General features: G+C 42.5%; 2 protein-coding genes across 2 annotated transcripts; one reads left to right on the plus strand and one right to left on the minus strand.

Annotated features, from left to right (window-relative positions):
• Nucleotides 1-127: 127 nt before the first annotated feature.
• Nucleotides 128-9,099, minus strand: LOC138622410 (CCN family member 1). The gene is made up of 5 exons (XM_069701184.1): nt 8,902-9,099; nt 6,923-7,136; nt 5,807-6,247; nt 5,141-5,319; nt 128-2,769 (listed from the first exon to the last, which is right to left on the minus strand). The coding sequence occupies exons 1-5, from the start codon at nt 8,950-8,952 to the stop codon at nt 2,464-2,466; spliced, it is 1,191 nt and encodes a 396-aa protein (XP_069557285.1). The 5' UTR covers nt 8,953-9,099; the 3' UTR covers nt 128-2,463.
• Nucleotides 9,100-19,144: 10,045 nt separating this feature from the next.
• Nucleotides 19,145-23,579, plus strand: txn2 (thioredoxin 2). The gene is made up of 4 exons (XM_069701165.1): nt 19,145-19,224; nt 20,546-20,826; nt 23,078-23,201; nt 23,371-23,579. The coding sequence occupies exons 2-4, from the start codon at nt 20,546-20,548 to the stop codon at nt 23,485-23,487; spliced, it is 522 nt and encodes a 173-aa protein (XP_069557266.1). The 5' UTR covers nt 19,145-19,224; the 3' UTR covers nt 23,488-23,579.
• The last annotated feature ends 1,619 nt before the right edge of the window (nt 23,580-25,198 follow it).

Genomic DNA, 25,198 nt, shown 5'->3' on the forward strand with positions numbered 1-25,198 from the left:
TGATTAAGTCATTATGTCAGTGGTTTGCTGTGTATTAATGAACTGATGCTTAAGATGCATATCCTGAAATTTTAATAATGAAAAAAGTCAAATGATAAATACTTTATTCATCCATCTCTGCAAAACAAAAACGATCCCTTTGATAAATGTTCAACACGGGAGCGTCGGGGTGAAAATGTCTTTATTCAAAAATGCAAAATGAAGTATTCCAACTCTAAAACCAGTTGTATGTTTGGTAACCAGCTTCCAACAGAAGTTTATTGTGAGGAACAAAAAAATATTTTTTTTTGTAACATATTCATAAAAAGCATGACTCATCACAGAAAATCACAAATAATCTTAATGTACTCTTATCAGTCATACAGTCTTCATGCTTTTAAAATTGGCACTTAATGCTCATAAAGGATCTGAACCCTGCCTCGTTCAGTGCTAAACTATACATGGACTACTTTGGTATAATGATTGGCCCTTATACAGCAGATAGAACTAGAAAGAAGTTAACAATGCATCTGTACATAGCTGCTCTATAGTGTCCCTTAACAAAACTACACATACAGTACCAAAACCACAGCATCTACATGGGCAAATAGCAATGAAAAACACCAACAACAACAAAAAAAAACGTTTTAACACCTGTAAATATATATTTTTTTTTTTAAACTTACGGTTTTGGGGCAGCAAATACTTTTTAACCAAGAAAATGTATCCAAGAGATGTTGGAAAATGAAAATCTTCTTCAGTTTTACTGAAAAATGTGTGATCTTATGGCACAACAGAACAAATCTTGGAAATAATAAAATGGTGCTTCCAATGACCACTTTAAAGTATTATATACAGTAAAAAATAAATCAGTTTGAAATGACCTCTTAATCCCTCTGCGTTACATTTGTATGCGCCACAAGATTAGGTCACGAATCAAGGCTGTTGTAAGGTGCGCAAACTTTATCCCAAGTGCCAGTTAAGGAAGATACTTTGGTTCTTCGTTCATAATAAAGGGTCTCAGCCACAGACATCAGAGAATAATACAGAACCCTTCCTTCAAATCTGTCTTCAGAAATAGCGCTGTCCTCTCTGCTCTTCTCCAGCCTGACAATCACTTCAACTAACAGCCTTCAACAGCAACTCTCTTAACACGAAGAGCCATGAGTTATTGTTTTGTTTCAGCGACATGCCATGCTGCTCAATTACAGGCCAGATTAGGCACAGAAGCGGTTCCACCCGCACGTCACAAATTACATGTTTACCTCAGCACACAGTTTTCAGATTTTATTTTTATAGCGAACCAGAGAGTGGCTGATTTCCTCTCACTGCCCTTCAGAGTCAGGATTGTAATTTGCACAGAATTAGGTGGTCGACTTCTTGACGCCAGAATCCCAGGCTTGTCCTTCTTGTGCTTGCTAAATGTCTCAGTTTCTTGTGGAGGCAAGGTAGGGGATGAGTCCAGCTGTGTAAACAACCTTTGAGATATTCCCCACTAATGTTTACGGAGCTTTAACCCATCAGGTTTCGACTCGGCCTTTTTCCTAGTACATACCTCTTCTTCTCCTGTACCCTCCGTCATCCATCACTAGATATGGCTTTCTGATCCCTGTGGCCTCCGATGTGACCCCGGGGTCAAGTCCTGGATCTGGGAGAGTCCTCCTCTCCCTCTCATGACTGACAGCTCTCAGCTGTTTTGTCCTTCTCAGATCCTTGATGCTCCAAACATAGCAGCGCCACCTACCCTGGGTAGCAGACCACTGCGTCATCATGTCTGTCTTCAACAATAAATACCAGTGAATAAATACCATAAAAAGACACAAACCACATTCCTGCCAGAACATCTGAGATGCTCCTCCATCTTCCGTCTCAGTCCTTTCTGTCAAGTCCTCTACATGAGTCTTCATTTGGTTTATTAATACTCACATATTGGAGTATGCAGACATTTGATTCCAGCTGGTTCGCATTTGGCTCCAAAGCAACGTCAGACCAGCTTTCTATTAGCTAGTCAGACTTATAGCTCAGCAACTGTGATGTGAATCCACACCATCAAGACAAGCATAACACTAGAAAGAGCTATGCTTCTGTGTGTCTCAGCTCTTGCTCCATTGTTCCCAACCAAAGTCCAAGAGTTCAGGGAACATTGGGAGCATGGCAGCAACATGGTTGCTGGTTGCATCCATGTTTTACACAAAGATTTAGTTGCAGTTTGAAGTCTGGCCAGGCCAGAAACAACTTTTTATCTACACTAAAGCAGGGGCTGGTCACTTTGCTCTTTCCCAAGTTGGAGGTACGCCCATCTGATTCATTCGTCCTCTCCCCATTCCTCCCCAAATAATCTTCCAGAAAAGATGTTTTGACGTGTGCACCTCACTTGCGTCTGCTCATAGATACACTAAGGACAGCTATTCTATAATGGGTATTGCTAGGGGGGAGTTAATGTCTGTATTTGTGAAGGAATGTAGTTGGGGCGGGGTAGTACCACTAGTCCTTGAACTTGTGTGTGTCTCCGTAGAGCCACCGCTGTGGAGGCATCGCGGCCTCGTTCAGATGGTTGCACTCGTCGCTGCACTTGCAGGACTGGATGAACATCACAGACCTGTTGAAGCGCTCTCCGTCAGGGCAGGCGAAGGTCACGTTGGCTGTGCGTGTGCGCCGAGGTGAGCAGCAACGGCCGTCCCTACATACTCCACAGTAGTTGGGCCTGTACAGGCGAGTGCTCCTGCAGCCGGCGTAGGACAGGCGGTGAGGCTCTGGGGCCTTATGGGTACGAGAGCACTTCCTCCCCTTCTGTGGACGGAGAAAGAAAAAAGGGAATTCAATTTTCCAGTGAGGGGAACTCAGCGAAACTGCAAGCCAGCAGCTCTGAGATTATATATAAGCACAACTTTGCTTTAAAATCAATGTTAACATCAGTGTGCTACCATGCTCACAATGACAGCAAATACGTGGACACCAGTGATGTGTATGCTCACTTGGTCTAGCGTGTTAGCAGGCTAACGTTTACCAATAAACAGATGAGATTAAAACAAAGTATAAATTGAATTTCAACCTGGTGATGGTGCTAGAAAAGTTAGATCACAAATGCCATGTTTTTCCTAAGTTTGTGGAAGATTTAGGCGCATGTATTTGGTGTGGGTTGTGAAAACCTAGAGCAGACAGTGACAACACGAAGTTGCAACCAACGGTGACGTCGCCCATTGGTTTGAGAACTGTTGTGAGGTCGCGACTTTCACTTTATGTCGTTGCCATCTTTCTAGCTTGGAGTGGTTTAAAGCCAGAACTGACCACATTTGGGAAGCTGGTGCGGAGAGAGTGGTGGATCTGACTCCATCCTCTTGCAGCACTCTGTGGTATTGCACTTTATGGCACTTCTCCATTGGCCTCATTTTTCAGACAGTCAATGGACAACACCCAAATAGTTTAAGACAAAACCTGCTGAAGGTGGTGCCTGCAGCATCAACGGCTAAGCTGGTGCCCAAAACATCTGTGTTGTGTGTTGCATCTAAGCCTCATAACGGAAGAGAAAACCCTGCAAAGGTTATTCCGATTCACCCTGAGGGGGACATGAACGTGTATGCCAAATTTCACAGCAATCCAATCCAGCATTTCACCCAAAAACCCTCAAAGCCTCACATGGTGCTTGACGAAAAGTCAGAAGATCCCCAAGCAGCTGGATTCATCGACTGGGGAGCTTGATTATCTGTGCAACACTTCACATGGCAGTCTATCTAATACTTGTTGAAATATTTTAGTCTGTTGGACAGTCTGGTTGATCCCCGGAGCCGCAGCACAAGCAAAAATCTTTTCTTTGGCATAGGAGGCATGACTGCGATGCTACACGCTCTACATAATGTGAAGCAGCTTTCCAGTGAGAGCTTTATGGGATCAAATTCCCATTTGCTTGGAATCAGAGCTGCCATACCACACAACAACATCAAGCAACTTGTTATTCATCATCCGGGACAGGAAAAACAAAGCTAATGCAGTTAAGTACGGAGACAGGCAATAACAAAATAAAGGTCAGAACAGCAGATGAGTGGCAGAGAGAGCAGCATGCCAACAATAGTTGAGGATTGACACTGATACACATTAACACCCACAGCAGCTCTGCAAACATTGGGGGGAGCACAGAGAAACAGGTGCTTAACAACCCATCAGCCTTATGAGTGGCTCATGGCGGGAGGCAGAATGCTTCTGAGAGTGCTGCGCATGAAATGTGAGAGAGCACCAGCGGGGGCGAATCAAGTACTCTTTAAATCACATAGCACAGCGCCACCGAGGGCAGCTGTCTGCCGCTGAGTCGTAGTTTCAGTGCAGGAGAGCTCTGAACCGAAGCTGCACACACAAATGAGAGGAAGAGTCATTCCTCCGTCACGGCTCTGGAAAGGTCTAGGATTCATGCCCGTGTGATTTTTAGTCGCGATTTATAAAGAAAACTTTGAAACAAGTTGAAAATAAAGTGAAGTGAAAACATCCTGCTATCAGAGATTATAATAAAAGTTGGATATGTGGCAGGCTACTACTTGCCGCTAAGCAGTTGCCATTGAAACAGGGAAGATTCAAGGAAGTTAGTTTTCTGTCACTGTTATTTCAAGAAATAATGTCAGTTTTAAACAACGAAGATGTATAATGGTAATTAATCAGCTTTGGAGGTAGTTTTGGAGGACTTTACCACCTTTGGACAGAGCCAGGCAAGTTGTTCCCCCCCAGTTTCCCATCTGTATGCCAAGTGCAGATAGTATCAATCATCTCACGTAAGTCTTTGCCAGGAAACAAATGTCAGTATTTTCCAAAATGTCGAAATGATAACAATTTGATCTATTTTCGTTTACAGCGGGGCAACCACGATCTGAAGCTGCGCAGGGGAAACCTGGCCCACTTCAAGCTCAGTCTTCATCCTGCTGGGGATGTTTCCCACACAGCAACAAGACCGTGAATAGACAGAATGGACCAGAAAGGGGCTCCAGCAACAGAGGGTGGGGGAGCGGGGCGGGCTTTATACATGCCTTGATATTAATACCAATCTGACCTCTTAAGAGCAATTCTTTCCTGCATCTGTTTAGCACGGTGCCGGGATGGCGCGGTTGCTGGCCATCAGAGGACCATCTGCAATAGATCCTTTTATAAGAATCTAAAAAGCACTGAACACATTCCTCACCTTTACAGGGATCGACATGGAGCTGCAGGGCCGAATGTTGCACAGACGCGTCTCCTTGATCAGCTTACACCGAGCATTGTCATTGGTAACACGAGAGGAAACGCCCATCCCACAGCTCCGGGAACACTGGGACCAGGAAGTGGTCTGAACCACACACTGATCTCCCACCTGCCTCCAGGCTAGGAGAGATGAAAGAGAGGACACGTGAGGAAGAGTGACAAAGGACAGTGCGAAATATGGCGAGCAAGAAAAAGAGCATCGAGATCTGCAGAAGTTCGAGTGGGAGAAAAGTGGCCATTAAGAGCAAGAGGGGGGGAAAGCAGAGGTACAGAGATGCAAAGCACACTAGGCTTATTCACTAAAAAGGCAACACTGACGCATAGAGAGGGTGATTACAGAGAGGGGAAAGCTGGGTGACAGAGGTATGTGCTGTGTGAGAGGAGTGAGAGGAGTGAGAGAGAGAGAGAGAGAGAGAGAGAGAGAGCACCTCTGGTGTGCAAGGAGCCAGTGGAAAACACGCCTCACATAAACTGCTAACACACACGCACAGATGCAGAGCAAAAGGCTCACAGTGAGGCCGTTTGTGCGTCAGGGGGCTAAAATGGCTAAAACATAAACATGATGATGCTTTACTGCATAGAGGAAACAGACAGCACACTCTCTTACCCGCCAGGTGCTTGTTTCCACGTGGCTTGTCCCACTTGCGCCCCACCTCCAGCAGTTCGTTGCCCAGGGTGTCCTTGTCCTTTTTGGGTTTGTAAGGGTAGAGCTTCCGGAAAGGTTTCGGATAAGGCTTCGGGTAGGGGTAGGCCGGGTAGGGAATGAAGGGGTAAGGTGGGTATGCAGGAAGTTGGGGTCGCCGGTGCCCCGGGGGCAGGACAGTGGTTCCCTTGTGGCAGTCGATGCTGAGGCAGCACTGGCCTGGCACCTTGATCAGCTGCGGGGCAGGACAGGAAGGGGACGCCAGGGGCACATGGCTGGGGCAAAGGGGCACGCACCCTACAGCCCCATCGATGCAGGTGCACTGGTGCTTGCAGCCAGCTCGGAAATTCTCGCCATTTTGATAAATCCGCCCGTTGTATTCGCAGGAGCGACCCTCTGCCTTTGCTGAGAGGAGGAAAGAAGGCAGACACGTTGGTTAATGAACTTTGGATATTGGATATTTTTGTTCCAAAGAAAACAATAGAGCCGTTGAAAACTTAGGTGACAGGTGGAAAGAAAAACAGGAAGAGGCTTGTATGTAAATGCATCTTTAATATGCATGTTATGTCAATAAGAGGAGAGAGGGAAAGACACACTATCTCCACATTTATGAAGTGAGCTCTATTCTTAGACCAGAAGGGAATTTTGACTTATTTACAATGCCCTCCCCCCCTCCCCTCAGTGGGACTCCCTATATACAACACCCCGGATACCCCCCTTTATATAGAAACACCCCCAAATAAATACACATATAAAAATACCACTGTGTGTGCATGCGTGTTTGTGTGTTTCGTGGGGTTGTTTGTGTACACACTGAAGTACTTATATAAATCCTGGAGTTGGCCGGGTTTCAGTCGCAGCTCATGAAGGTGCTCTGTTTGTGAAACGTGGCACAGGCTTCAAACCTCAAGCCCCTATCAAAGAGAAACCCCAGCCGCCTGGCTCGGAAGCCAGATTCCCCACCCTGAAGTTACACATTCCCTCACTCAACCCAGAGCTGTGCCCAATCTACACCCAAAAAACTCCTCAACCCTCCCTCCTCTTCTGATTCAGCCTTCCTGCCACCTCTGTGCTACGTACCCCTGCAGATGCCATGGGTCCGGCCCACATCATTGCCATAGTTGCACTCCAGTCCTTTATGGTGGTCACAGGGTCGTCCCTCGTGGCAATCTCGGTTGAGCTGGGCGGCACACACTTTACAGCAGCTGCAGCCGTCAGGGACTGAGCTTACCCCTGGGGGGCAGGATGGGGGCCCTGCAGGGCACTCGCACACCACCGGACAGTCAGCAATCACCTGAAGGAAGGGACAGAAGACGCACTTCAATTAACCTGAGTATCACCAAACCAGCTTAGAAGTCACACTGGAACCAAGCAGGACAATAGCTTGACTCATGTTACCCAGATCACAGAAATTCCTCATAGTGTGTGTGTGTGTGTGTGGCTTCAACATCGCCTGAATACTCAGCACTGTCCCAAGCCCCACAGGGATATCTGTAACCCTCTGTCGCCTTCCGCTTGGCATCCGCCTGGCAAGCGGGGATGAAAGGGACGTTCTCTGACCCACCACCCCCACCTCCCTGCTCCTACATCTTTTGTTTCTCACCCCCTGTGTCCACACACACACACACACACACACACACACACACACACACACACACACACACACACACACACACACACACACACACACACAGCACTCCAACAACTCCCAGCAGGTATTGAGATCACAGGGAGCTGTCAGTCTGACTGTGGGATCCCTTCTTAACTCTGCCACTCTGCCAGGCTCTGCTGTATTACTGTCACTGGTTTCACTCACAGTTAGATTCTCAAGTGCGTTTTATATCACATATTAAACAATGCAGTGACAATAACTTTCCGTGTTTAGCACAAGAGTTAATAACAGTTTACAACATGGTACTTGAATCATCTAACTAAAAGTCACATAATATTCCTACAGATATTAATAGTGCACAGCCAGTTCATATTGACCTTGTGTGTATTTTTATCTCCATTGGTATATGTTGGGTAATATTACTGTAGGGTCATTTTAAAGCTACAGTAAAATAGAAGCCTGTGTACAAATACTGTAGTTTGTTTTAAAAAAAAAAAAAAAAACACTCGATAAACACAACTTTGTTCCAAGCGAGCACCGTTAGGAAATATTTTTGTTGTTTGATTAGATAATTTATATTCAAATGAGTGTCTTAACTGTGGATAGAGAGGTACAAATTGGTAGTGAGGTAGTGAAGTCTATTTACTGAAGTTTTTTTTTTACTTAAGTCCTCTATTTAAGTATAAATTTGGCATGCTTGTATTTTACTGGATTACTATCATCATATTGTGCTTTATACAATTTTTTTTGACACCTTTAGTCCCTAATTATATGACAGAGTTATATTTTACATACAAAACATTTGCTGACCTTTCAAAATAAGATGCTCTGTTGCAGATATAAACCACTGTTTAACTGACTCCACCGTGACTCGCAACCACAGTAAAACAGTACTTACTAATGAATGCACCAGTAATAATCTATAGTTAAACCATACAATTAAATAACAGTTAGCGATGTATTTTTCCTGTTACTTCTGTCACTTTAAGTACATTTTGCGAATCGTACTTGCACATTTTTCCATGTAGATCTTTAGCTTGATTGTTTTTATATTGCTGTACTGCTGCTTTTACCCAAAAGCTTTCTCGACCAAGAGACATGGGAAAAAGGAAATTATCCAAAAATTCACTTAGATAAGGACCCAATCAAACACAACTCAAGGACCACTGGTGGTCCACAAGCCCCACTTTGGAAACTAGCAAATAATATCAGGAAAAAAGTTATATTGTCAATCAGTGGTGAGGACCTTGATAAGTAAGTGAGATTTCATTAGACCACTGTTTTGACAGGCAATACTAACAGCAAGGAGGTGGTTGGAAGATTAGGATATATGTTAACAGCAGCTCAAATCCGCTGCAGCTGCTGATACAGTGCAGGCACGTGAGTCTTTAGTCCTGCTTGTAGCATGAAACACACCAGTGATAGACGGTCACTTTCACGTACTTACCAAACCGACTGTCGCCACTTGCAAGACAGCAAAAAATAGCAGTATCCCCATGCTGTCAGCTGATTCAAATAGAAGAGGTGTAAATGTTAAAAACAGCCATTGAAATCACAGAAAAGTCAAATCCTCCAGCGACTCAGAAACAATAGCTTTTGTCCACAAGGTTAAATCCGGCTTGAAACTTTATCCTCAAATGTCCTCCATCACTTGTACATTTTCATCGATCAAAGTTTGAGCCTTGTTTTTATATCGGCCCCGTGCTTTTTATGGCAGCCACGCCCACTCCAGACCTCCTTTAACCAATTAGGACGCAGGCGCTCGGCCAAGGCATCCCAGCAGGGAGGGGAGGGGGTGGAGGAGGGCGGGGCTTGGAGCGCCGACACGGAGAGCTGTGGTTTGAGGGGCGGGGGCGTGGCCAAGCATGAATGCAGTCATTCATAAAAATTCAGAATTACTACATTCCAAAGAGGACCTGGCTTTGGGGTGTTTATTTATTTATGTTTAAGCGAAAATAATATTTTTGATGCTTTAAAGTTCTTTTCACACGCATACCTCTGTCTGGCTGCTGCTTTGTGAAAAGCAAAATAAATATACTCAGCTGCCAGTCTGTGCTACATTAATACAGGGGGCAGCCATGGAAAACAGAGAGGAATTTCCTTCCCCCATTTTATAAAAATACTTTTGGACAAGAGCTGGACAGATAAAGTACATACACAAGGGGAGCTGAATGTTCATTGGAGGAGGAAATAACTACATGATTGAGTGATAGTGATGTTGAAAATGATTATGATAATCTCCAGGGCAATTAATCACTCTCTTAATCACACATCTGAGAAGCTCCCAGGCCACATCTCATGCATGCACAACATGTAAACCCATTTGGTTCAGGGTTTTCATTAAAAAGTGCAGAGCAGGGGTGAGGATAATCTTCCTGTCATCCCTGCAGACATACATGTACAGAAAAACAGCCATCTACAGTACCTGAGCTGGCAGACACACACTCATACAGTGTGAGAGGATGAAATACACATTTCACATCAAGCCATTCTCAAAAATTACAGTAAACTGTTCACCAGGAACAAAAGCACATGGAGTCGGCTGCTTTTTGAAATTCAGTGAGAGGGATTGCGGGCGGATAAATTGTTGGTTCTCTGAATTGTATCTTTAAGGGGAGGGACACCTGCGGTCATTTGTGCCATGCAGCATTAAATATATTATCCCCCTGTACAAATTACACCCTGCACTAACAAAATGCTCCCATGTAAGGTGGTGCATGCATGAATGCTGCACATGCAAGCAGATATACACAGCAGAACAAGTAGAAACTTAAGTTAAATGTGTCAATACAACATTCAGTTGTATAAGTAAAAGTCCTGTTCTAAATCCTGCTTCAGTGAAAATACAGACGTTTTTATTAGCAAAACTAAAGCAGACCTGTGTAACTTCTGGTCAGCACTATCCACTGCGGGCACATGTTAATGCTGAAATGCATCATGAGTCATGAAGTCAGTGAAGTGACACAGTAATGGCATTTATAAAATTATAACTATCTTTTTAAAGTTTGCTTATCTTTGATACTGTTATTACAAGACCAAATAAAGCTGTAGCAGCAAAATTCCTGTGTGTATTGGAAAGGAAGTGTTTTAGTTGTTTCGCCAACAAGGTTACAGTAAACTTCAATTGTTTGTCCGCAGGATTACGGAAAAACTACCTGCCCAATTTTTATGAAACTTGGTGGAAGGGTGTATGGGCTAAGGAAGTAGTTATTACATTTTTAAGGGGATTTAGGTCACAGGGCAGATCCATGTATTAGGGCAATTCAGATAAAGCCTTTGGTCTACTAAATACCATATCTTTTTTTAATCCAGTAGATGGCAGTGAAGTTCAATTGTGACAAAACATAGGCCATTCCAGGAATGTGATTACTCCATATCACAATCCACATTCACAAGTTTCATTGTGGACAACCATAACCGGTATAAATGTAACATCCCCACAGTTGTTATATCCCCACAGTGGTTGCAGCAGCAGATTTGAATATTAACTTGTGGACTTGTAGGTTTGGTGAAGGTCTGCTACCTCCGAGAGCCCTTCTAGTTGCCTATGGATGTCTTAAAAGTGGCAAGGGCCTCAATGGCAAGGTGTCAAAAGCCAAAAAAATTGTAAGCCAGTTCTTTTTTGTTTTAGAATGCGTTGTATTTTTTAGGCTTGTGGGTTTTTTATTGTATAATCCTCTTTGTGAATCATGAAAGTACAAAGTTGCATAAAATCAAAATATTGAAGTGCAGGACTTGAGTGGATGTACTTTCCAAGCATAGTTGCATATCAACAACTCACTCCACATACAGCATGTCCTCACACGCACACAAACACACAAACACACACACACACACACACACACACACACACACACACACACACACACACACACACACACACACACACACACACACACACACACACACACACACACAGGCAACACAGTGAGCAAAATTATATATTCCCCAAACCTCCATCCTCTTCCTACACAATCCATCTCTCTCTGTCAGTGCGCGGAGATGATGTAACAGGCTCATGTAAACAAGGTGGACATGGTGAGAGAAAAACACATCATGTAAACAAGGTGGACATGGTGAGAGAAAATGGAGGAAAAATAACACAATGTGTGCACACACCATCACAACCCACACACAGCAGTTTGTTTTTCTTGTTTTAATATTTAAGTTCCATTTACTCATCAAAGAATCTGTCGTTTCCATTTTGGGCTCGGTGTCATCCGCCCCAGACGTAATAAACAAACATGCAGATTTTCCAACACACACCAGAGAGGTGGCATTCATAGATACCAGACACTGCCACTGGGAACCTGCCCTGAGCCGTGACCTTTATATTCTGAACATCAACTCATAATGGTTAAAGTGACACAAGTCTGCTTTAGGAGTTCACTGGAAAACCTTCCAGTCACTGCTATTGAAAAAGGAATGGGTTGGAGACGCAAGAGGAGTGACTGGGTAACGGGGGGAAAAAGGCAAGCCATGGCAGGTGAGAAACACATCAAACCTTTAAAAACAAGTCAGTGGAAATAAACTAGACACCGAGTGGGGGTGTGGGAGAGAGGGAGGTGTAAGGCACATGCACGGAGCCAGGGAAATATTAGGCGGTGAGGAAATAACAGAAAGTAGATATAACAGGATAGTAGTGTGAGGTCAGTGGAACAAAAGCAGCTCACTTTTCACGTTTGAGCCTCTGCCACATGGAGAACAACATCGTGAGTGGAGATGAAAAGTGGTGGTTTTACCGTAAGGAGAGCTCAGGGTGTCTGTGAGAAAGCTTGTGTTTATGAATGGAAGTGGAGAGGAGGGGGAGAGGAAGACAGGTGTGGAGTGTTTGTTGAGGAGAGCTCCTGCCACACCTGCTGCCATACTTCTCTTACTCCTTATGTGGAACAGCCTACAAACACACACAGATATGAACATGGACACAAACAGGTAGACCTGATCTGAGACCTGTCCTGATCAACCATCCTTTGCAATACAGTTTCCAGTACATCAAAAAAACAATTCAACTTTGATATAAAGGAGCACTTTGCTATATGCAGATGACAACAATTCTATCTCCATGTCAGGGATTTATTAATGTTCACACATTATTAGTTCAGTCACAAAATAATACAGTCTAACACTTTCATGCTGAAAAAAACATCGATAATCTTGCAGGGGTTTTAGTTTTTGCATGAGATCTCCTGAATGGACTAATATGTACAGATATTCATGGCTCCGAAACATTTTAATGACTGCAGTGGCAGCCTGTAAGTCTAGCACCACCATGAGGTCAAACCTTGAATGACTAAATAACTGCTAAACTAACGACATTTCCACCAGCCTCAGCTGCCTTTTGTGTTTGGGGCTGGTTAGCACATGCCGTCATGCTAATACACTCAACTAAACCTCTGAACATGGTAAGAACAATATACCTGCAAAACATGAGCATCCTAGCATTGCTATTGTGAGCATCATGTTAATATAGTGAGGTTAGCGTTCAGCGTAACACACTGCAGGGCCTACATACAGCTTCGCAGAGGCACAACTGTAGACTCTTAGCTGTGTTTACAAAGTGAAATATAAGGTGTTCTTCTGTATCTTTTGCCATTTTATTACCACTGTTGTTATTATTGTGCTTTTTGTTGTCTTTTTTTCTCAACTTTACTCATGTGAGGGACCATGACTCGTACAATGAGATAGTGAATATTGTATTGTTCTCTGTGCTTGAGCATTGGCAGCTCTGGTCTTTCTGAAAATTGTCCATAGAAATATGATTTCAAAAGAAAAAGCTCTGTGGCAACAGTAAACACATCTGTTTTGTTATTGTTCAATGACCCTATTGGGGGACATTTTTTTCCATTTCAGATTGAAGCCCGTGCTTAAAAATGTATAACCAGTACCACTCCTAAATCCCCAGGATGTGTCCTAATCAAACCGAAAGAGATATGAAGATGTAAAACTCATAAAATGAGGAGGCATGTCAGTACTCTTAGTACCAAGTTGTTGAAGACGGTATACATTTCCTAATGTGGGATAGCTCTGTTCGAAATGTGAAACACTGAAAAGTTTACATCACATCACTTTAATTCATGGAATTAAAAACTTCTCAGGTTAGTGACATTCAATGTGCAACCCCATGTACAATAGTTCTACTTTCTCACAATGTTACTGCTGTTACAAAAGCACAACTAATAAGTGTTGCTGTTACATGGGAAATTGAACAACATCAAATGATAGACCGCAACAGCTTTGATGCATTTATTAGAAAGACATTATGTAGATAATCATAGATCATCACAGGTTATAAGTACAATTAAATGCCAAACTAGATCTTCATGAATAAATGACATATGTGATCAAAAAAAAAAAAATTTAAAAAAAAAAATCATAGTAAATTCCATGTGTGCAAAAGGAAATGATGCGGCCATTGTTGTAAGGCAGTTGCTGCAGACCTGACTAAGAAATCATGTTGTCATGTTCCGCCACCCCAAATTATCAAATGTGTCCTTCACCTTAAATGTCTAAAATAATGCCTTAAACCTGTAAATAAACATTTTTAGTGTATAATCCATGCCTCTGCACACATTTGTGCCTGATTCGAGAACTGTAAGAAATATATAGGTTTAACATTAATTGTGTCTAAACACCATGTGTTTGGATTGTCCACTCATCCAATACATAGTAGACTGAAGTTTGAATGGGTCTTGTCCACAGTAAAGATCACTATGTAGTAGACAAGTGGGCAATCTGAACAAAGCAAGTGTCATTGACTTTTGGGCGGTCTAAACATGGTCTGCTTCCTGTAGATCCTAACCAATGATCGGACATTTGAGAAGTCATGTGATTTTGATTACATTATATCACAGCTTGTTAAACTTCAGTTTTATTGACATCCATTTGTTTGAGAAAGTCCAACACCAAATGGAAAACCTTGATAGAGCTACGTGAGTGCACGTATGTGTGTGTGTGCACGGTATGGACAGATACAGGAAGACTGAAAAAAAAAAGAAAAGAGGCAGACTGCACAGGCTGTTCCAAAACAGAAGAAGGGGGAAAGAAAAACAAGCAAAGAGAGAAGTTCGAAGAGTGCCAGTAAGAAAGGATGAGAGGAGGGGGGAAAGGAATTTAAGTCCCAAAGTTATTTTTAAACTAAGAACAGGAACTCTACTGTTGACTTCCCAAACACTGAAACATAGATTGGTATAAGAGTGGAGCTGGGAAAAGGAGACATGGAGGTTATACATACACACACACACACACACACCACTCTCATAAAGTTATGTGTCATGGCGTATACGTGTGTCCTTGCACATGCAACCCTCCAAACACGTTCCTGTCAACATTTGTTATATTTCATGGCCTGAAACCCACACTGTCATCAGGATGTGTGGCTGCATCCATCTTCTTGTAAACACAATGTATGGCTCTGTGTTTAAAGAGATCCGTTCCCCTCAAACCTTCAATGAAAAATGAGAAAGCATTCATTTGAACTTCTATTTGTACAATTCCCCTTTTCCCATATACATATTGCATTTGGTCTAATTGGCTATAATCAAGATGCGGTGTATATAAGGAACAGACAGAATAACCCAATTACAGGCCAGTGGTGAGCGAAGGCAGAAAGAGAGGAGTCACAACATTTAAAATATGACGGCAGACCAGCAAAAGAACATGTGAGGAGACCGAAAAATCACAGAGGATACAGTTTCACACTAATTGAAATAAATACAAGGTCATCAAGTGTAATCATCTCCTTGGTGCAATCTGTTCAACAACAAGCTTTATACTGTGTGCTTTTCCACCCGGTATGCCACCAGGCTGTTATTATCAAATAAAGACGTCGCGGTTTATGGGGAGTGAGTTGGGACAAAACTCACACACAAAGCAGGAGGGAGCGTTCTGTGTACACGTAAAGAGCACATACACCCTGCCATTCATGTGTGCTTTGTCAGGTGCTATTATGAAACCTCAGCTTCATCAATGGCTGTTGTCTTCCCAACTGCGGTCCTTGTGCAGCCGGGAAACGCGTACGTAGTGGGAATAAACAGACAGAATAGGAGAACGATCAGGTGCAGCACGCCGTCCTAAAAAGCTGTTATCCGTTAACGAAAAGACACAACACAGTGCACTCTGCGTCACACGGTATCGTTTCCTTTTGACCGTCAGTCCGGGTCCGCTCCTTCAGTCACGAGCGAGGTCAGCCGTAGCACGCGCTCCAGGAGTTCTCGATGGGGTCAAAGGAATCTGGGTCACCTGTACCTGTTCGGCAATGTATGTGCATCTTAGTGATGGTGCCCACCAACCACCCAAAGGCAGGGTCGCGCCCTCCCCTCTGGATCCCCCTCACTCATGCGTCTTCGGCCTCCCCTCACCTCCAAGGTGTCACAGAGAGCGGCCTTGTTCTAGCCCTCTCCTGCTTTCCATCGGGACCCCTCAAAAATCCCAGATATCCCTGCAATTTCCGGTGCAATGTTTATTTGGCGGAAAGAGGGCTTGGGAGGCGAAAAAAGAGCCTCACTCACAAACAGTTTGGGCAGCGTTCGACAGTAAACATGTGCAGGAGGGGTATGTGAGGCGAGCGGTAAAAAGGACTGAGGCTCATGTGTTCTGGTCCTGACACACAGATCCCACCTCAGCAGGGACACAGAGCAGTGCTCTGTTCACGCCCCAACGGCCACAGTCTAATAACCCCCCCCCCCAATCACCCCCGTCGGTTCTGCAGACAGCGCTCTCTGCTGGAGAAATGAGGAAATGTCATGAGAAACCAGGGAAGAGCAAACAAACCGAGAGCCTGAAATAAATGTCTTTCTCGGTACTATAATAACTTTAGTAAATTCCTGCCTGGTAATAATAGTCAGTAAAAGGATCGGACGCAACGCCATAACCACCGACCACGTACGCTCACAGCCCTCATATAACCAACACAAATAAGCAGCACAACTTGATGTTATTTAACACAATAAAAAATTATGATTTTGTGACTGTATTCAGGAAGTTTTGCTTTTGTACTACACCACCACCCGGATCAACACAATGTAGACATTTCAATCATAATATATTGTTAGGGAATATGTTCCTCCATTTTTCTCACCTATTTCATATATTTATCCATTACCTTTAAGCCTTTACACTATTTACCTATTAGCTAGTGTTACCTTTAAGTTGGCCAGCTCTTTCAAATGTTTATCAATTATTTTCATCTATCTATCTGTTACTTTTAGTTGTTTCAGTTTAAACTAGCTGTTTGTGAACGTCCATTATTTTTATCTATCTTTTTTCTACAATTTACCCATTACCTTTGCTACTTGTAGTTATTTGAAATGTTTATCCCTTTTTACCATTTAGCCTATCCGTTAGCCTTCCCAATGCTGCCTATTTGCAAAAATAATGCAAACATACAATAGTTCCACTCAACTAACATTTTCTCAGAGGTCAGTTTGTTGCAGAGATGTTGTACCAGGCTGCATTAGACTGTACAGTTGTCGACGTTATTGTCTCCACCTAAACCAAAACAACTTAAATGCATAAAGGAGAAACACATTGAGAATATAATAAGACATAATCCTGTAACGTAAATCAGTAGATAACCAGAGCCTCTAGACCTGAAGTCAGTGGTTCACCTTCTTTGGCTGGCTTGACAGCACCTCACTTTCTCCTCAGTGAAAGCGGCTGCAGCAGTGGTACAGGTAGGGCATGGATGGGGAAGTTGCAGGGTGAAGGAGGAGGGGAGTTGTCAGGAAGCAGGAGGGGCACATGTAGGCAGGAGTCCGACTGGAGGATTGGAGGTAGGAAATGGGGCCATCGGTCTCTCCTGTGGCTGGTCACCCCCCTGCACCTGGTTACAAATAGCCGCTGCTGGTTGTTTTTAATGACAGAGTCCTTGGCATTGCTATCTACTATGTTCAGACTTTGTAACCACTCACAGAGCCTGGCTGCTTTCTCTTCCTCAGTGAGTGATGGCACTACATATTTCTGCCTCCCTGCACAGTCCACTTTATAACTCCTCTGTCTCCTCTTTTGTTGCTGCTTTTCTTTGATCTCAGGATCCTCTGATTTCTGAAGTGGAGTCACCAATCTGGCCTGTCTGCCTCTGTTTCTCCCACTGGTTGTTGCAGATGGACAGTGATGAAAAAAAAAAACTCTGTCCTGCTGCTTGCTTTGTGTCTGAGGGCATGTTGAGATGAGAGAACACATGTCTGTGAAAACCCCAGACCTGAACACAACTCCCCTGTGTAGATCTGAGACAGGTTCAAGTGCATTCAGCACTGTGCTGGTCTGAAAGTGTATCATTGCAGTCCAGTGAACACATCACTGTATTAGCGGGATCTTTTTCCTGTATGTCTGTAAAGGTGTGAGTATCTGAGGCTTCGATGGAGTGTGGGTTTTCAGGCAGCAAAGCTGTGGACCTGGCAGAATATAGAGTGGAGTCGTTGGTGTGGAGGCAGACTGGACAAGAGGCCAGTCGGTCCGATGCTGCGAAACAGCAGTGGAGGTCGAAGTGTGGAAGAGGGCCTCGAAAGTTCAACTTTTCTGTCAGTGCTTTTATCCATCCTGTTCAAAAGTGCTCAAAGACTGTCAGTGCACAGATCATCAGCCAGCCAATAGAAGTAATCCTCTCTCTCTGAATATTTTCCCATTCCGATTAATTAATAGTGAGTAGAACACAGGATTAAGACTCAATTTATTTCTTGTTTCTTTTTTATACACATAATAAGACTTCACCTGAGTGGAACTTGGGAACCATACATTTAATCTTTAAAAATGCATCTTTGTTTATAAGTTATGTTTTAATGTGAGATTTCTGTCTGTTAAACAACATTGAACTGGAGTAAAATGCAATAAAAACAAAGCTGATGGAGTAAAAGTGTAAATTAATGGAAACTGCTTGCTTTATTGTCTCACAGTGGTGGAAGAAGTATGAAGATATTCCATTGCAAGTAAAATTCCTGCATGAGAAATAAGTAAAAGTACAAAAGTTTTAGCACCAAAATGTTAAAGTGTTAAAGTACAAGCACTGCATTGGTCCCTCTGACGGATATATATTATTTTATATGATATTGGAAAGTGTAAGCTGCATGTCACTGTTGTAGCTGCTGCAAGTGGAGCTGGTTTAAACTGCATTATATCCAGTTTTATATCCAGGGAATGCAGATAAATCTGAGGGTTCATCAGATGATTACTGGGAGAAGAAGTCTTTGATTTTAATGAGATATTGGGACGTTTGAAGATTTATTGAAATGAAACCATGTGTGAAGTTTAGAGGGGAAAGAAAAAAAATCACCATTTAGTGGAGCCATTAAAAACTCAAAAACATCTAAAACTGATTTTTGTAACATATCGGAAGCAAAACAGGTTGGAAACCGATGGTTTAATCTTTAACAATGTGTTGTATTTTGAAAACGATTTATGTCAAATCTTTAAAGCTTTCAAATATCCTAAATGTAGTAGAGTAGAAAGTACAAATTTCCCCTCTGAAATTTAGAGTGCGAAAGTATAAATTAGCATCAAATGCAAATTTTCAAGTAAATTACCTTCAAAATTGTACCTGGGTGAAGAAGTACTTCAGTAAATGCAGCCTACTTTCCGTCCTGTTGCATCGCCTTTATTAACCGGACCGCCCTGCGCTTCCCAATCGGGCCAGTAGAGGGCGCTACTCACAGCGCTGCCGCTAGAAGAGGAAATCAAAATCTGCACGGTCCCTTTTTTTTTTTTTTATGTGCGGCACCAAGGCGGAAGTACTTCATTGGTCCTCGAGGCTAAGATCAACGCTAACGCAACGAGCAAGGTAAGTCTTGAAAATGACCGGTGTTGTTTTTAAAATGAAACGGTGCCGGGTGTGAGTGACATGCGGAAACGTGTCGGAGAAACGACCCGGTTAATGGTATTTGTGTGTTTCACAACGAGAGGAGGCGACTGAGGGTAAATGTTAGGAGGAGGAGGAGGAGGAGGAGGACGAAGAGGGCAAAGTCATACGTAACGTAGATTAATGGAGGAGGCGAGCTGTCGGTAAATAAACAACAAACACAACACGAGAAGCTGAGGGAACAGTTTGGAGGGGATAGATGAGTCGTTGTTAATAACTTCACGTCACTGATTACTGAAATACTCACTAAGTGTTGGTTTGACACGTCTTTAAATCAGCACGGCAAAACTCCTTATTTAAAGACTGTGGGTAAAACATTTGCGATACAGACAGCAGCCGCCTATCCAGGGATTGTGAATATATATATATATGAATATAATGTGGAACAAGAGAAAGTAAATGCGAGAAGTAAAACTAATTATGTACGATGAAAACAATCCGCCATAAATGTAATGAAATATAAACATAAACACTGTCTTTATATGCAAGCGTGCAAACTTGTAAATGTGACGAGATTGTTGTGGAAATGTTTTTTTTAAATACTGAAGATCTCCATGGCTGACCTGACCTAAACCCAAATGCAAAATATCAACATTTGACACGCTGGAACTGGTCATGTATTTGTTTTGTTTTTTTGATAGAAACGTAATAAAAGTGACTTGTTGTTATTAAAGTCTTTTTTTTTTTTTTTTAAATCCACTAATTCATTTGTCCCTGCTCATGTCTCATACCTGCCACCAACCACTCCTGCAATACAATCAGGGGTTAAAGTGGATTCAAGATCATTTTTGCTTTCAATCAGATAAGGTCTCTTGCAGGTTTTAGAAGATTTATTAGTGATTTCCAAGCATGGAAATGTTAGCTACTATAACTTTACACTCATTGGAGAATCTAGTAAAAAAAAAAAAAACTTTTCTGTGCTTCAGCTACACACATAAATCATAAAGGAAAACGCTCCGAATCAGAATCAGCTTTAATGGCCAGGTATGTTAACACATACAAGGAATTTGACTCCGGTTGTAACTTCAGCTCTTCAGTGTGCAATAATCAGACATATAAAACAATCCTGCATAAGAATGGCTGTAAACATGCTGGCCTTACATAAGTGTCCTCTCCGAGTACAGTAAAGCGTTGTGCAGTTCCTCTGCTTTTGCTTCAACCGGTGTCAAACAGGCTTAAAATGAATTTTGTTAATTAACATTTATTTCCTGTTCTCTTGTGTGTGTGTTTTTTTTTGGCACAGATGGCTCACAGGCTGCTAGTACGCAGAGTCTGGACGCTCTCTGTCAAAGATATCCGCTGCCTCCCGAGGTCCACTGCCACCGTTGCCTCCTCCTCGTCCTTCTCCACCTCCCTGCAGTCCGCCACGACCCGGGTCTCCTTCCTGTCCCCATCGCGCACTCTGCCTCGCGCCCTTCCTCGCACCTCCCGTCGGGAAGTCTCCTTCAATGTTCAGGACAACGAGGACTTCACAGAGAGGGTCATCAACAATGAACTGCCCGTGTTAGTCGACTTCCACGCACAGTGAGTACTTCAGGGAGCGATGGTTGTAGACAGCCAACGGCTCTCTCTGACCAATTCAATGACGCTTGTGATTCTAGTGTTTCTAAAATGTAAAATGAAAGCAAAGCAAGTAACTCTTTGAATTTGAAAACAAGGATCATGAGTGTTAGGACTTATCTTTGTTTCCAATCTGTTTCTTTTTGAATCCCGACTCCTTCTTATGCTGGCCACCTTGGTGTCAGGGCTCCAGACTGCTGTGTAGATGTAGTTTTGAACCACAAAATATTATGATATTCAGGCTAACTACACAGACTTAATGTGGCTGTTTGGTCCATGCGCTGACCTTGGGGAAAATCCTGTTTCACAGCTGCTCTGTCCCTTTAAATGACTTGTGACTCACACAGCTGACTATGGGGCTTAAACTCTCAAGTCAACAGCTACTGAAAGAGAGCCACAGTATTCTGTGTCCTGCAAGGAGGTCTTCTCCTGCATAGCTTTTACATTAGTTGACATGCGAGAGACCTTTTCGCCGCAGACATTTTGTTTGACGTGACATTCGGGGAGGGAGGAATTGACCAAACTGGAGATCTCCCATGGAGATTACACAAGACACACACCAGTTTAAGCCCACAAAGGCATATATACTGTACATACATATGCATACATACACACACACACACACATACACACACATATATATAAATGATCATTGACGCCATGAGAATAGATATCAAACTAACATCTATTATCTTATTTTGCACATCAATGAACTCATCACATCTAATATGGAGCGTTACATTAATGCAGTTATATGTGGTTTTTTTTGTGTGTTTTTTTTTTTAATGTTTGCACTAGTATATATTTTTGTTTATAATGAAATCATATTTATATACCACTTGCTTTTCTCTCATACTTTTAACTTCTTGGTGTTTCACGCTATATGGAAACTTATTTGCCAGTAATTCTGATTCTGATTCAATTGAATTCATCTAATCAGCACGTTTATAATTACATGTGAGCTTTTCCTGCTATGACAAGTCAAAAAGCCTGCTGTGAAAAAACCAGTATTAACTGAATGAAGAGCTGGTTTTGTGCATGCTGTCACAACTTACTGTCCCAGTGAGCCATGTCTTTGAATAGAACAGACCCTTCATGTTGTCAATGGCACCTGTGATTTTCCTGCTTATGTGTGTCAGTTCACACCAGGCATTGAAATGTATCCGGGGTGATCCGATCACAAGTGGACAGCTCTGCGTACGTCTGTTCCCGCCTGGAATTAGAATGCGTCTCGATATGCGTCTCGATTGACCACTTGTGATCAGATTTAACCTCCCAATTGCAAAATGCTAAATAAACATGTACGTCACATAAATCAGAAAGGACTCAAAGCAACAGGCATTTAACAAAATGAAGGACTCTAGCTCACTCCATCCTCATTTCAATACGCCGTATTCTACATTTGTAAATGTGTGAACACTAAAGCTTGTAATTCCATACCTGAACCGTCAGGCGTGACCCAATCAATCTCAGGTTGTTTACTGTAATTATTCCAGCAGGTTTGAGAGGGTCGGGCTCTGCGCTGCAGCAGATAAATTAATTTCATGAGGCTGCGGGGCTCTTCCACAGCAGTGGATCTGATGTATGTCAGAAATTACAGACGGAAACCTTAAAAAGAATAATGCATCAGGTAGACAGGTTATATTTTAAACCTGCTTCATAGCTACCAGTTCAGTTTGAAGGAAATCTATCCTACTTTTTGTACAGTTCAGCTGCATTCAGCAGAATCCTGCTGGATATTTGTTCTATTGGATATTTCTATTGCTTATTCAGAGGACATCAGTTGAGTAGGCGGCCCTTCAGCCCTGAGACGCATTTTCCTTCACATTGGCACAAGAAGGTAGCCATATGTGTCCCAGATCACCTCCGAATGTGGTCTGAGCAGATCAGATCTCAAAGCGTACTGGGTATTCTCACACCTGTACTTTGAACTGTCCCACTTTTGATCAGATCATCCAGGATGAATGTCAATGCCAGGTGTGAACAGGCAAATAGGTATATTGTTTTTAGTATTTTATATTTTCCTCTTTCTGAAAAGTTCTGCTTTTTACAAATACTAATTATCATTCTAGGTTATCAGTTATTCAAAATTCAATAAATAATAACATGCACTTAAAGAAATTGGCTCCATGTTAAAATATTAGCCATTGTTCTAGTCATAGTCCATAATGCCATCTTTTTGACACAGGCTCTGTTTTTTTGTTTTTTTTTACAGATGGTGCGGTCCCTGTAAGATCCTCGGTCCTCGGTTGGAGAAGGCTGTTGCAAAACAGAAAGGCCGCGTTGCCATGGCAAAAGTTGACATAGATGATCACACAGATTTGGCCATCGAATATGGGGTGAGACCTAGTTAATGACATTTTGTGGCATTACTGACATTAAGTTAATATATTCTGAATAATGCTTGTTATTTGCTGTGAATGAAGCTTTCCTAAAGGCATATGATGTTATTTGATGTATGATATGTTGTTACGTCAAAGTATTATTAGCACTGTCTAATGTCTCCAGGTGTCTGCTGTCCCGACGGTCATCGCCATTCGGGGAGGGGACGTCGTCGACCATTTTGTGGGGATTAAAGATGATGATGAGCTGGACTCATTTGTCAGCAAAGTCATTGGACAATAAGCCAGCTGTCCCCACCTCCCGCCATCCACCACCATCCTGGTGCTGTTTTCTACAATTCTGGCACCTTCGGCAGCACATGGCTGCCATTTTGAGCCTGTTTAGCAATCACCATTCAACAAACAAAACCTTGCCAGCTGGCAAACTCTCAAAAGCTCACACCCATCCCTAGACTCACTGCTTGAGCTGTGCTTTAATGCTTCTGTCTCCCTCTTGTTTCCTTTGTCTAGTGATGGGTGTGTGCCACCATTAAACATTCAGTTCATGCTGGGATCCATTTTGCAGCGGTTCCATTTTTCTTTAATAATGTGACAGCCCCGCGAACCTATTCCTACTACTCAGCTCAGCTTGTGTGTAAGAGTTCAGGGTAAAAGTATGTAGAATGGAAAATAAACGCTGTATTCTATAACATGAGGGATGAACATTTATAGTTTTAGCTGTGGAGAAGATTTAACTTAAAGCCTTGACTATACTGAATGAGGTTTGTGACAGTGTTACCTGTAGTTCCTGCTTTTGTCCACACGAGGGTGGTGTTTGTCTAACATCGCAAAGCCACGCATGGTCATTTTACACCACTATGCCTAATAATGTGAGAAAGAAAGATGTGTGTGGGTGTGTTTGTTTGTTTCTGTGTGTGTTTCTGTGTGTACGTGTGTGTTTCTCTGGATCCGGACTGTGAAACTGAAGTCAAGTGGGAATTGCAAATACGAGTTTAATTTAGTTTATTACTGAACTGAACTCTATGTACCAGAAACATGACCAAGTGAAGTAATAAAGGAGTCAAAAGATGTTCTGTATTTGAATTGTGCTTTTGTCTGTGGTTTGGGAAAGAGACATGGTTTGGAGCTTTTTTTTTTCTTTTTTGGTCCCTCATGACTCTGATGCAATCGTTAAGTTATGTACCTTCCCTGCCTTTTTGCAGATATACTGTCAGCTCCAGATCAATATTTGTATGACTGTTGAACTTAAAGAGGACTAAGTTTTAGTATACTGAGTTAAGTTTCCTCACCAGGGATGTGAACTCAAAGCAGCTCTCAATTTTTTCCATTTCCAGTGGTGGAAGAAGTATTCAAATGCTTTACTGAAGTAAAAATACAAATAGGATACATCGGTGTAAAAATACTCCATTACAAGTATATATATTTTAAATTGTACTATACATCTAGATATTAGATCATTTGAACACTTATTGAAATGAATGGTTTCATTGGTGAGAAGTTTAGAGGGGGGGGGGAAATCACTGTTTGGTGGAGCTGTTAATTCATTTAATTCATTGACTTCTGACGTGACCCTGACTACACATTGATTTTTGCAAGATGTCAGAAGACAGACACTCACTTTAATCTTTAATGTGTTTTTTTTTCTTCTTTTTTGTTTTGTTTTAAAGAACCACTGTGACAAATCTTCTGGAAAGTAACTAAATCTGTTCAATAAATATAGTGGACTGAAAGTATAAAGTAGCATCAAAGGGAAACACTCAACTAAAATACAAGTACCTCTGACTCAATGTTACTTTCCACTGCTGTCCAGTTATCAGTGTTGTATGCCCCCCCTCCCCCCATCTCTCTGCCTTCTGCCTGAACATGTAGGTGTTACTCATGCTGTTTCAACCCTCTCATCAGGATCCCCCTGCCCCCCTCCACTTATGGCTTCTCTCTAAATTACTTCTCTTCTTTCCTCCCCTCCAATCAACAGTGTCTACCTTCTAGTCTGT

The sequence above is a fragment of the Brachyistius frenatus genome, unplaced genomic scaffold (genome assembly GCF_029030835.1).
Source record: "Brachyistius frenatus isolate BFR_SWC_R1_liver_20210118 unplaced genomic scaffold, ASM2903083v1 Contig_36, whole genome shotgun sequence".
In the NCBI taxonomy this organism is placed as follows: domain Eukaryota; kingdom Metazoa; phylum Chordata; class Actinopteri; family Embiotocidae; genus Brachyistius; species Brachyistius frenatus.